Below are 13,072 nucleotides of genomic sequence, written 5' to 3' on the forward strand. Positions count from 1 at the left end.
CTCATGAGACAAGAAATATTATCTGTCTCTAAAGTCCTGAGATGCCAAGTCATTTTGTCTGTACTTGAATATTACTAACAAACCATATTGAAAATTCAGTTCAAGATACAAAATGAAGACTTCTAGCCAGAGACTACCCTAAATTTCATCATTTTGAACAAACATGAAAATAACTTTTGAGCATTAAAATAAAAAAAGCTGTTTACAGCAAAAAAACTAGCTAATGCAACCAATGTTAAAACTGCCAAAAAGTCCTGCTTTATTGGCAGTTACTCTATTTACCCTGAGTCACTAATTTAGTTTATAGTCACTTTATTTGCACCAAAGGTACCTTCATGGCAGAAGCAGATGCTGTTTAAAATGCCAGGAAACGGATTGGGAGAAACAGTCATACAACACACAAAATTAGCATTACATTTTTATTTTTTTCTTTGGAACTAAACCACTGCTCATTATCAATTAACTGAATGGTAGGAAATGCAGCTTCCATCAAATCCATACTATTCCTTACATATCTTCTCACTAGCTGAACAGTTTTCTATTTCATCCTCCTAGACTAGCAACCTAGAGATCCATACATTAACTTTTCAACAATGGCTCACTGACACAGGGGAGGCAGGAGGAAGAGAGGAAAAATGATATAGTAGCATCAGAGCCTGATTTCAAAGGCGATGAACAAGATGTTGAGAATAAGAGTATCAAGATGAAGTAAAAGACCAGCATACAATATTCATTCTCCCTTCAAGTTATTAAGATGAGTTTAATTATTAAATGACATGAAAATTAAGTCTCCTTCCAGCCAGGTAGTGGTAGCACACGTCTTTAATCCCAGCACTTGGGAGGCAGAGGCAGGTGGATCTCTGTGAGTTCAAGGCCAGCCTGGTCTACAGAGCTAGTTCCAAGACAGCTAGGGCTATACAGAGAAACCCTATCTCAAAAGAAAGGAAGGGAGGGAGGGAGGGAGGGAGGAAGGGAGGAAGGGAGGCAGGGAGGGAGGGAGGGAGGGAGGAAGAGAGGGAGGGAAGTAAAAGGAAGGGAAGGAGAGAGGGAGGGAGGGAAGGAGGGAGAGAAGGGAGGAAATGAAGTCTCCCTCTAATTCTGAGCTTCTGGGAGGAGCATTATCCTCTGTGTAGGGTATCTCTAATTACACACACACACACACACACACACACACAGTCCACTTATGAAACAGTTTCCATATGGGTTTTTCTTCCTTATGTTAGATTTATTTTTCATTTTATATGTATGAGCTTTTGCATGCATGTATGCATATGCAGCATGCAGTACGTAGCTCCTTCTGAGGCTAAGAAAGGATATCAGATCCCTTTGATCAGATCCCTTTGTCCCTATATTACAGACAGTTGTGAGCTGGAAAAGGAACCCAGGTCTTCTGCCAGAGCAGCCATTGATCTGAACCACTGAATCTCTTCAGGCGTATAGCTTTTTCAGATATACCTAGTGTTAGTTATCCTTTTTTTTTTTTTTTTTTTTTTTTGCCTTACTTTCCCACCCCACTCACTTAACCCTTCTTCCCATCATTCCCTTCCACGTGTTCCACTCTCCCCTCTCTCTCTCTCTCCCTCTCTCTGTTTTATTTTGTTGTTTGTTTGTTTTTGTTTTTCGAGACAGGGTTTCTCTGTATTGCTTTGGAGGTTGTCCTGGAACTTGCTCTGTAGACCAGGTTGGCCTCAAACTCACAGAGACCCTCCTGCATCTGCCTCCTGAGTGCTGGGACTAAAGCTGTGTGCCACCAACACCCAGCCTGAGAAATACCTTGTACCTCTACTGAGTTAAGAGTGTAGAAGTCATTTAAGTTTCCCCAGCTCTAACACTTGCCTTGGTTTCATGGTTTTCTACTTTTCATATTTCTTTCTTTCTTCCTTTTTCTTTTTTTTTTCCTTTTTCTGAAATTGAGTCTATATAGTTCTGGCTATCCTGGAACTCACTATGTAGACCAGGCTGGCCTTGAACTCAGAGATCTAACTGCCTCTGCCTCCTGAGTGTTGGTATTAAATGTTTGCACCAACTCACCTGGTCCTAAATTTTGTGTTTTAAAAACTTTTTTTTTTTTTTTTTTTTTTTTTTTTGAGGCAAGGTCCTATGCAACCCAGGCTAGCTTTGAACTCCCTATTCAGCCAAGAATAATGTTGAACTTCTGATCACCCTGCTCCTACGGAGTATTGCTTATATGGCCACTAGAGCTGCAACAACTGGTTTTCTACAATGCTGAGAGTCTAAGCCCTGCATCCTAGGCAAGCACATGACCTACTGATACATCTTCAGCCCCTAAAATTTACTTTTTTATTTCCATAGTTGGGGCTACTTCTAAAATAGAAATATCTTCATGTGACAGCCAAACTTGTTTTTGTTTTTTATTAATCCATGTGCAACATATATTAAAATGTTCTAAATTAACCAAATGACTAAATTTTAATAGCCTAAAAGAAAGTATTAAATGCATTTCAACTGATTGAAATATTGAATGTTTTGTAAATGGTTATACTACCAAAAGAGATTCACAGACTCAATGTAATGCCCATCACAATTTCAATGACAATCTTCACTGAAATAAAAATAAAATAAAATAAAATAGGGGCTAGAGAAATATATTTTGTTAAGAGTGCCTACTGCTCTTGCAGAGAAAGTAAGTTTGGCTCTCAGCACCCATATCAGGGAGTTCACTACTGCCTCCAACTCCAGCTCCAGGTAATCCGATATCCTCTTCTGTCCTCTACAGGAAGCTGCACTCAAATGCACTACCACTTACACCACCCACCCACCCCACCCCCGCCAACCCCCTTCTCCCCACACACACACCTTGCTTTAAAAGAAAGGCTGGGTGTTGGTGGAGATGCCTTTAGTCCCAGCACTTGGGAGGCAGAGGCAGGCGTGTCTCTGAATTCAAGGCCAGCCTGGTCTATCCCAGACAGGTTCCAACACATTAAAAAAAAAAAAAAAAAAAAAAAAAAAATCTTAAAAACTAAGGAGAACCAAACAATCATGAACAAAATTCCAACCAAGGCAGACAGATAGGCCTGGGCTATGACAGAGTTCAGCATGAGACATAGTGCAAGTGAGCCATTAAGTAGCATTCCTCCATGATTTCTGCTTGAGTCCCTGCCCTGCCATCAACCATGGACAGTGACCAGGAGGGTATGTAGAAACAAACTTTCCCTCCCCTGAGCTGCTTTTGATTATGCTGTTCACAGCAACAGGAAAGAAATTAGAACACAGAGAGACAACTGAAGTATCTTAGATACTGTGTAAAATGTCATTATGAAATTCACAACTATGTATAATGAATATATGAAAAAAAAAAAAAGACTGCCCAGTTAGAACTTTAAAATATTTGCCTCAAATCCTTATGGTATAAATTGCATACTTCCTGTGCAAGTTAACACAATTCAGTAACTTTTGTTCTACATACACTCAAGTTCCAAATGAATTCAGAAAGCCCTACCAAGATAAAATTAGAATTGTTTAAATTCCCCTGAATACGGTAGTAGATGAATTGCCAGAACCACATCTACCTTACCTTCAACAAGAAAGCATCCACAAAAGTGTACACACACAAATTCTCAAAACCTCTCCTTTTTTTATTTAAAAAAAAAAAAAAAAAAAACAGAAAAACCTAAGAAGCCCAGAAAACACTAGAAACAAGTGAGAAACAGATGCCACATGTGAAAGTCCAACAAGAAATAAGGGGCAGTGTTAGAGACATAAGCAGACTATTATTTCCTAGACGTCCTGCTTTGCTTCAGGTCACTTCTGAGTATCATTCAAAGGGAGGCCTTCTATCAATAGTCTACCCCTAAAACATACATCAAAGGTAGGCCTTCTTTTAGTAGTCTACTCCTAAAATATACTGATTAGCAAACTGCTGCTTTTTAGACCTAAGCTGCTTTCTCCTCCCTAATGCTTAAAAGTTTGTCTTATTTTCATCTTTCTACTTCATGTAAATTTAATGTCATGCACATAAATAAAATTATGATAATTAGGAAGGGTCCACGGTAACTGGATAGTTTGCACTGATACAAAGTTTCCAGAAAATAAATTAACTTCTGCTTCTTGTCGCTTTAAATTACTTTCTTCTATAATGGAATTTTTTTTTTTTTTTTTTTTTTTTTTAAGTAGCAGCACTCTTTCACTCCTTATAACTTAAAAGAATAATTGTGATTTCCTTAAAGCTCTGGAAAGAAAATCATTTGAGGAAAGAATTTATGAAAACTTATAAGAAATCTTAAATGCTTTTGGTATTTTCAAGTAATACTTTAAAGGCGTGTGTGCCCAAGTCGATTTATGTGTCTGCAACTTTGCAGTAAAGGGAAAGATTCTTTATGTCTCACATACTGTGCATATATGCAATTCCAGCAATATAAAGTAACTTTCCAAAAGCATGCAAACAAAATTCTTTTCCCCTATTAGAAGATTGGCTCTTCAAAAACACCACTAAAAAACAAATCTTCATAAAAACTATAGAACATTACAGTTAAGTACACTAAAAATTATTTACCCATCGTAGCTAACATTTTCCATTGAAACAAGCTCACCAGATAAAACTTTGCCCCATTCAGCAATTAGATGTCATTTCAAATAGAACAAAATGACCCTTAGAAATGGAGTTCTACAATATGGTAAACAGCTCTCTGGCTTTTTAGAGTTTATGGAATAAAGTAATTTCATAAATAAATAATCCTGACAACTCAGTGATACAAAAAGTTACTAGTATTACAAAGGGAAAAATGGGTGGCTGACTAAAGGAGCTAGATGCTGACTCCATGTGGTATTCCGGAAATAAAATCTTCAACGTACCACAAATCCCAGTTTGTTTGTGTGTTTATTTTCTTGTGATGCTCCCTCCTAATATGAAGGAAACAAACAGGATTGCCTGCAAGTACAAGTTGCAAAGCCACACTCTAAAGCAGACCCTCTTAGTGACTGTCTCTCTACCCAGAATTAGAATTCATTAGATACTCAGCACCTTGCCTTCAAGTTGCCATCTTAACATCTGTTATGTCTGCATGGCATCGTGAAATGTCAGCCTCTTACACTTCTCAGAAAACCCACTACAATCAATTCTGTGTCACTTGTTTTTGCAACACAGACACAACTTATAGGAAGGAAGGTTTATTTTGCTAAGTGGTTTTGGTCCATCATGGCAGTTAGCATAGAGCAATTCACATCACGTCAACGAAGAGGCAGAGAAACAGAAATAACAGAAAAAAACCTAGTGCAAGACATGCCTGTAAGGACCCTCTCGGTGACCCAATTCCTCTAAACAGACTTGTAACTCTGGACTAAAAAAGCAATGGAATACTTTAAGCAGTGCTTAACAGACCATCTTACTAGCAGCATGGACAGCGGTGCTGATGGTGATGTGAAATGTATAGCCTAGCTTAAAAGGTTTTAGAGGGGAAGAATATTACTGGCTGGCCACATTCTTGTGATATTTTAGAAAAGAATGTGGTTGCTTCCTGCCCTTGTCCTAAAAATTTGTCAGGAGCTGAAACTGGCAAGGAGATTTCAAGACAGCCTAGTATCACTATTATACAGACATATGAGGAAAATGAGCACATAAAGCAAAGAGAAATATAGAATGTACAGTTTAAGAAGAAAAGAACATCAGGAAATGTAATTCTGGAGCTGGCTCTGGTGCTCAATGAGATAATTTAGGCCTTGAAAACATCAACAAGTCAAAGCTTACGCAAATGTAAATCATCAAGAAAGTTACATTTCAGCCTGAGCAGGCAACAGAACTTGACAGCTTTGGTCACTTAGTTTTAGGGTAAAGAAAAAGGGAATGGAGTTGTGGAACCACCTCCCTCATTAAAGAAAGCCTTTGAAGCTAGGCATGTGGTAGGCCCCACATGAGGTCCTAGAGAGGCCATGCATGCAGCTATAATAATGATGGGAGATGCCATTATGTATATATGTTTCTCATACTGGTTAATGAATAAAGCACTGTTGGCCAATAGGAAAGCAAGATAGGAGGGACTAGGAGACAAGGAGGAAGAGGAAGTAGTAAGAAGGGCCAGGATAGAGAGTTGGGAGAAAGCAGTATGCCGGCCGGCTCCCCGGTAAGAGAAATACATAGATCAGCAGAAATGGGTTAATAATTAAGACAGAGCTAGCCGATAAGAAACTAGTAATGGGCCAACAGATTATATCAAATACAGAGTCTCAGTGTGAGTTATTTGGGGCTGGCTCGGCGGTGGGACAAGACCAGCGGCGGCAGGCGGAAAAACCGTACTCGTTACAAGGCCCCACATGCAGTCCTAGAGAGGCCATGCATGCAGCTATAAAGGTAAAGGCTGAATTCTGTTGGAGACCCCAATATTTTGGAGATGCAGGGTTATCTGTGAAAGAGATGCTGACTGGGTGTGGAACCAGCCCAAGTGAGAGAAGTGTGCTACAGTCAACAAAGTTGAAAGGAGTTGGAGTTCTGAAGAGCATCTTGGCATCAGACATAGAGATGCAGAATGTGGAGTTTGCCCTGCTGGGTTTCAGTGTTGCTTTGGTCCAATTTTCTTCACTATGCCACCTCCCCTCCCTTTTGGAATGGTAATATACATTTTGTAACATTGTATGTTGGGAGTATGAAATCTACTTTTTGAATTTGATTTTACAGGGGATTACAGCCAAGAGACTGCGTTGAATCTCAGAAGCGACTCTGGACTTTTAAACAGTGTTTAGACTGAAAGTCCATGGAGACATTTGAAGCTGGATTAAATGCACTTTACTCTGTGTTAAGGCTACAAGCCTATGAGGGGCAGAGAGTGAAATGTATTGTGGTTTAAATGAAAATGTCTCCCATAGGCTCATATATTTGCACACGTAGTTCCCAGTTGATCAACTGTTTGTGGGAATGGGTGTAATTATTGGAGAGGGTGTGTCATTAGGGATGGGATTTGAGGTTTTCCAAAGCCCATACCTTTCTCTCCTACCTCTCCTCCTCTTCCTTCCCTCCCTACTGTCTGTGAATCAAAAAGTAAAGCTCTCAAGCTACTCCACTAGCACCACACATGTCTGCTTCCAACCATAACCATTATGGACCAACCCTCTAAAAGTGTTAAGTAAGCCTCCAAATAAATGCTTTCTTTTAAGAGTTGCCTTGATCATGATGTCTCTTCACAGCAATAGAACAATAACTAAGAAAGAAATCAGTACCAGGAGGGACACAATGGGGGAAGGGGGTTGTCTGTTTTTTGCCCTGGCTAGTTTTGAACTAGCTACATAATCCAGGTTGGCCTCAGTCTCCTAAATGCTAGAGTTACAGGTGTGAACTACTGGACTCAGCTCCAAAAAGACTAACAATCAAAATTAACCATCACAAGTACCATGAACTGAGAAAACTGAAAATCTAACTACGTGCAGTAGGGAAAAGTAACAATCACAGCAGCAACCCAGGGAAGCCTTCCTTTTAGACTTGCGTAAACCTGTTACCTCCCCTTCTTTACTTTGGTTGCTGTAAAGGTCATCAACTATGAATTTCACTGTGCAAAGAGAACTCGCTTCCCTGCTCCTTGCTCCATTTTTTGGTAGCTTTAAGGCCCATTCAACTCTTTTTTCTGAAGATGAGCATGCGGCTGAAATAGGATAGAAGAATTACAGCATTTGACTTCCATATATAGCTTGCTATAAATAAGAAAATTAAGGTGAAAACTAAATAAAAACTATTTCTAAAAAGAAAATTATGTTTGTTGATAAACCTACTGATATTTTTTTTCTTCCTAGACAATGTCTATCAAGTCAAACACAGAAGTTGAAAGCACAGTGACTTGGTAAGAGTGAGTCCCTGTATGTTTCCCAGAATTATAAAAATAAACAAACAAACAAAAAATCAAACACATTCAGAACATAATAAAATTTTAAAAAATGATTGTTAATGGTTTAAAAAAAATACAAGTCAATGCATGTTTAAGTATAGTAAATCAGTCAACTAATAACAATAATAATATCTGATAACTTGGGCAAAGAAAACAAAACAGGCAACTTTAATTTGGGCAAGACTTTTGAAGCAAATGGCCTTATTGAGAAAACTTACAAAAAGCAATCATGAACGCATCACTGAAGAAAAGTCACTGTGACACCATCATGCTAATATTTTTTCCTATCTATTCTACTGTGGCTTTTTCATGCCTAGAACAACAGAATATCATCTACAGTTTGTAGGTGAGCCACCTGAAAGTGTCTGTCAGGTTTTATTAGTTTATTTGTTGTCTGTGGCTATTTCTGCTCTAGGGTGATATCTGACACAGACAACATAGTTTGTAAAATTGGATGGAACATAATAATTATTAACTAGCTATGTCTAGGCAGCATTAACAACACAATAGCTTATGTACGGAGATGTTTTATAAATGTGACAAGATAATCAAAAGATTAATTTTCTAAGTCACACTTAGCAGAAATCACCCGAAACATAACCAATAAGTCCAAAAACTGGAGTTGTTCTAAGAATATGGGATCCCTAGAGTGTATCTAATGGCAAGGTTCCCTTCCCCCAACCTCTTGCCTCCATCTTCTACAGTGAGGTCTTCAAATCACTGAATAGAAGTCTCCATCCCTTCCTTATTCCCCCCTCTTGCATCTCAATGATGAGGTGAATAGCTTTGTTCCACAGCACACATCTACCATAACAAATTCAAAGCAACACAACCTGATGGATATAGACAGATACTTACAATACTGTGAGATAAATTAAATTTTTTCTCTTCTTATCTCAAGTATTTATTTGTTGTAGTAACAGCAAACTAACATGGTCTCATTCCAAGATTTAGTTCAGAGTAGACAGCCTACCTTAATAGAAGCAATATGAAGCAGAGTCTCTCCTCTGTGATTTCTTTTCCTGGCCGCATTACCGGGTGACAGCTTCACTGTGGAGGGCTTTGACATCATTTGTCTGTGAGTTGAATTATTCAGCAGAGGTGGGGGTGTGCCTGGTGAAAGGCTAAGGGAGTTATCTGATATGAGTATGACATCAACTTGAAGTTTCTCTGAAGGCAGTGAAGAACATATATTTTCTGCAAGCACTCTTGGTTTAATGACATCTCTGCTAAGGCTCCCAATGTTGCTCTCACATTTCTTAGAAGTAGGATTGGGAGACCTGCTACAATCTTTGTGATTTCCATTACATCCTACTGAACAAAGATCTTTATCACAGGCCTTCTTCTCAGGAGTCTCTTCACTATTACTCACAGTGCCTGGAGACACTATATGCTCAGCCAGTGGTAAAGAGACTTCAGTCAATCTTCCAGAACATTCAGATTCTATGACAGAACCACTAGCTAGTAAGTCTATTTCACCATTTACCTGTGGACTTTCCATAAATAGTGTTTGGTTACAGGAGACTAGCCTCTCCTCCTTCAGTCCCTCTGTGGAATCAAACCTATCTTCTGTTTCTGGCCTTGACTTCCCCTCCTGGTTGATCTCAGCTGAGGATTTCTTCCGCTGCTTTTTTGCAGATGTTCTAGAAGCTGTCTTATTCCTCTTAGAAACAACTTCAGGGGGGCTTGTGGAAATAAATTCATATGTGGAGGCTTCCTGGGCTTTGTCATCCTTTGCGCTTTCAGGCTGGGTTGGTACTGAGGCTTTATTCACAACATATCTAACCTTCTTACTTCGAGGACTAAACCACATTTTTATTGAATTCTTCTTGCTTTGTGCATCACCAAATGAACCTGTCCTAGATGTGTTGTCTTTTGGGTCTGATGAGGGAAAAAAAGGAAAAGAAACATGCTATAAGGATTACTTTCTCCACCTTGACACACTGATGAATCTGGCTTTTAGTTCTCCTAAGTCAGTCACCTTTTATTTCTCAACTGCTATTCTACCAATTCTTAAGTGCCTAGAATTGCTTTGTCTATTTTTCACCTGCCATCTTATAAACACATCCACCAGGTAAAAATCACCCTAGGTAGAGAAGAATAAATAGAAAATACTGCATTTTAATAAATTTTTAGTTTTTAACCCTGCAAGAAGATCACACACAATCCAGCCTAACAATAACAGCATTCAGGCTATGCTCTAAAGAGGCCACCACTTCTTCCTGGTGACATGGGAGCACAGGGAGTGCCATGAAGACAGTAAACAGGTAAGGCCAGTTACAAGCAAAACTATGTAACTGAATGAGGGCAGAGTCCCCACAGCCATCAAAATGATTTGCTGAGCAATACATGGTCTACACAGTGTTCCTGAGAGGAATCCTGGGAATCAAAGCAGTACGAATGAGATTTCCATTCACAGAGAAACTATACGTCTAAATTCAACAAGGTCTTTTCTCTTCAGTGATAAGTAGATTTTGAAACCCAGCCACTTCTGATACAATCTCCTGTCTAAAGAAAGGTCAAAAGGAAATGTTACCAGAGATTACTTCTTAAGAAGCCCTCAGGATTACAAAGACTTAAAGGTTAATCCTCAAGTAGCCTGTGAAAAGTTGTATTGGGTTTTAATTTACTATTTTAAATGCAGATGATGACATTTTCAACAACAAAAAAAAAAGTCAAGTCTTGATTTCTCAATGTTTATAATACTAATAGGAAGTAGAACTGAGCAGCTAAAGGGAAATTAAGGTATGTAAACAGTGACAACGCATTCAATAACCTAAAAACCCCAAATCTAAAGAAAATAAATTTCAACCTCAGCAACATGTTTCCTAACTTATAAAGGAACAAATAGGAGAACACACCCATGCAATTTATATGCACGAAATCATTTTAATGGCTAAAATATACTGACACCTAAGCTCAGGGATTTTAATCACCTCACTTGGTCTAACTAAGCAAGGATAACCACAAACAACAACTGTAAATCCTGGATTTTATGCAGCACATCTAAGATTAAAAAGCAAAACAACTCAGGTGGTACAACATAAATCATGTTATTAACAGTTACAACTGTTTTATGGGTGAATGTGTCTAGGCTTGATAAATTATCATATTTATTTCAAGAAGAAAAACATCGGCCCTTCACTTGCATAGCAAATTTCTTAATGATGACATTTAAAAGAATCTTATTCTCTGAATATAAATATTTCAGAATATACTACAAATTACCAAGAAACAGACACATGTGTTACTAAGGAGTTGCTTAGCCATGTTTCCTTTATCTTAAAGTGTAATAATAAGCATAGAAAAGATAAGCAATTAGAAAATGTGATTTCACCATCATTAATCTATATCAAAGGATTGTAGTGGGCTTTCCAAATTATTCTCTATTATATGTTACAAAACATAAGTTGAGAAATCTGACTACCTAGTTCTTTATTTAAAAAAAAAAAAAAATGAAAGCAAGCACTCTGTTTACCATCTGTGTAACATTAACACCTTCACTGAAGAATAATTATTCTGTAAATTAAGATGTATTTAGGTCTATTTAAAATAACAACAGCAACATGGCTGTCCAAACACTCCTCTCCATCTATTATAAAGTCACAGAGTATATGAAACACTGTGTAATCACTTTAGAAGGACTGGCATCTGTCCCCAAACTAGAGAAGGGAAATGCAAATTGTGATCCTATGAAAGCACAATCAATGTTCTTTATTTTAATGTCACCAACACCAACACATTCCACAAAACTTGACCAGCACCTGCAAGGGCTGATTTAATATGATGGACTCAAGGGGAAAATAGAAACTTTAAATTTAACTCTATTAGTAGAAAACAGATTGTTATAAAGAATAAGCTAAAATTATCCGTAAATGGCCATCAGGAAAATACGGCAACCTCTTCTCTTTTTTAAAGCACACTGAGCCGAGAGAAATATGTTGAAGTGTTTAGAAGCTCATCTTTGCACACTTCCTATAAATCAGGCTTCTTCATCTCTAGTGAATCATATGCTATGTCCATGATCTGACAAGTTCTTCCTAAGTAACCCACTTTAATTATAGTAATTGCATGGTTTGTAGTAAATGCAAGTAACAAGGTTCATTTGAAAGATAAATTATGAACTACAGGTTTTTGTTTGTTGGTTTGTTTAAAGATAGACCAAACGTGAGAGCTGTTTAAACATTCTACTTAGTTCAGCATTTTAACGTGTTATCAGTTAACAATTACAGAATTTTGGAGTTAGCTAAGGGTTCAGGAATCACGCAGTCTGACATCCTTGTCTTAAGGTGTCTTGCATTTTCATACAAGGGCAATTCTTACTTATTCCCAATTCCTGGTTCCTTCTCTATAAAACATTTCACTTTCTACCATTTAAATTTAGTTTTAGACATACTCACTGGATAAACTAGCACAGGTCCTCATTACATTTAATAATGTACTATAAAGAAACAAAGGAGGTATTGGAGGGGGGGGGGACTTAAAACTCAAACACCCTTCACAGCTGCCTTGTTTTGAGAAGACTTGGGGAAAAGTTGATAGTGATACAACTTAAAACAGAAACAAAATAGGTACTACAAAAACAGATATATATTCAATAAATTTTTCTAACATTTCTGTCATTTCCTATTAAGGTAGCAAAGGTGTACTGTGGGCTTTGTTTTCTTCTATTAGATTACTTGCATGTGTTGTGTGTGTGCGTGTATGAGAGGGAGAGGGAGAGGAAGAGGAAGAGGGAGAGGGAGAGAGAGAGAGCACATGTGAGTGTTCTGGCATATACATGCAAGGCCAGAGGAGGCTGTTGTTAGATCTCTCAGAGCTGGAGTATTGGTGCTTACAGCATGGTCAGCTTACAGTATGAGGGTCTGAACTCCAGTAACATTCTGCTGATTTCTACCCAACTTAATTCAATAAATTTAGCAAATACCTACCAAGCAAACAAATGTTCAAAATAGGAACAGAATAAGAACATATTATAAAAGGGCCAGGTCTCATCCTGAACCTTGTTTGAAACTCATTTTTTCCACTGTCCACAAAATACAAAAACTATACTATCATTCCAACACCTTTCACTATAATAAGTATCTAGGAATCTTATTCGTTTTTGTACCACAAGGTACCTAACACCCTAGTGAGCCACTGCAGATGGCAATTAGCTTACAAAGGCCAGACTAGACTCCTCCCATTTTATCATCATTAAAAATGTCACATTAAACTGTGATATTCCTTCTCCTCTCTAAGTCCAC

At 38.1% G+C, this 13,072-nt stretch overlaps 1 protein-coding gene across 1 annotated transcript in view; it reads right to left on the minus strand.

Moving 5' to 3' along the window:
- Positions 1-13,072, minus strand: part of Bard1 (BRCA1 associated RING domain 1) — a 66,724-nt gene that overhangs the window by 36,920 nt on the left and 16,732 nt on the right. Inside the window, exon 4 of the mRNA XM_051190404.1 lies at positions 8,800-9,707. Coding sequence (XP_051046361.1) covers positions 8,800-9,707 — 908 coding nt within the window. The remainder of the gene's footprint in view (positions 1-8,799; positions 9,708-13,072) is intronic.

The sequence above is a fragment of the Phodopus roborovskii genome, unplaced genomic scaffold (assembly GCF_943737965.1).
Source record: "Phodopus roborovskii unplaced genomic scaffold, PHOROB, whole genome shotgun sequence".
Lineage (NCBI taxonomy): Eukaryota > Metazoa > Chordata > Mammalia > Rodentia > Cricetidae > Phodopus > Phodopus roborovskii.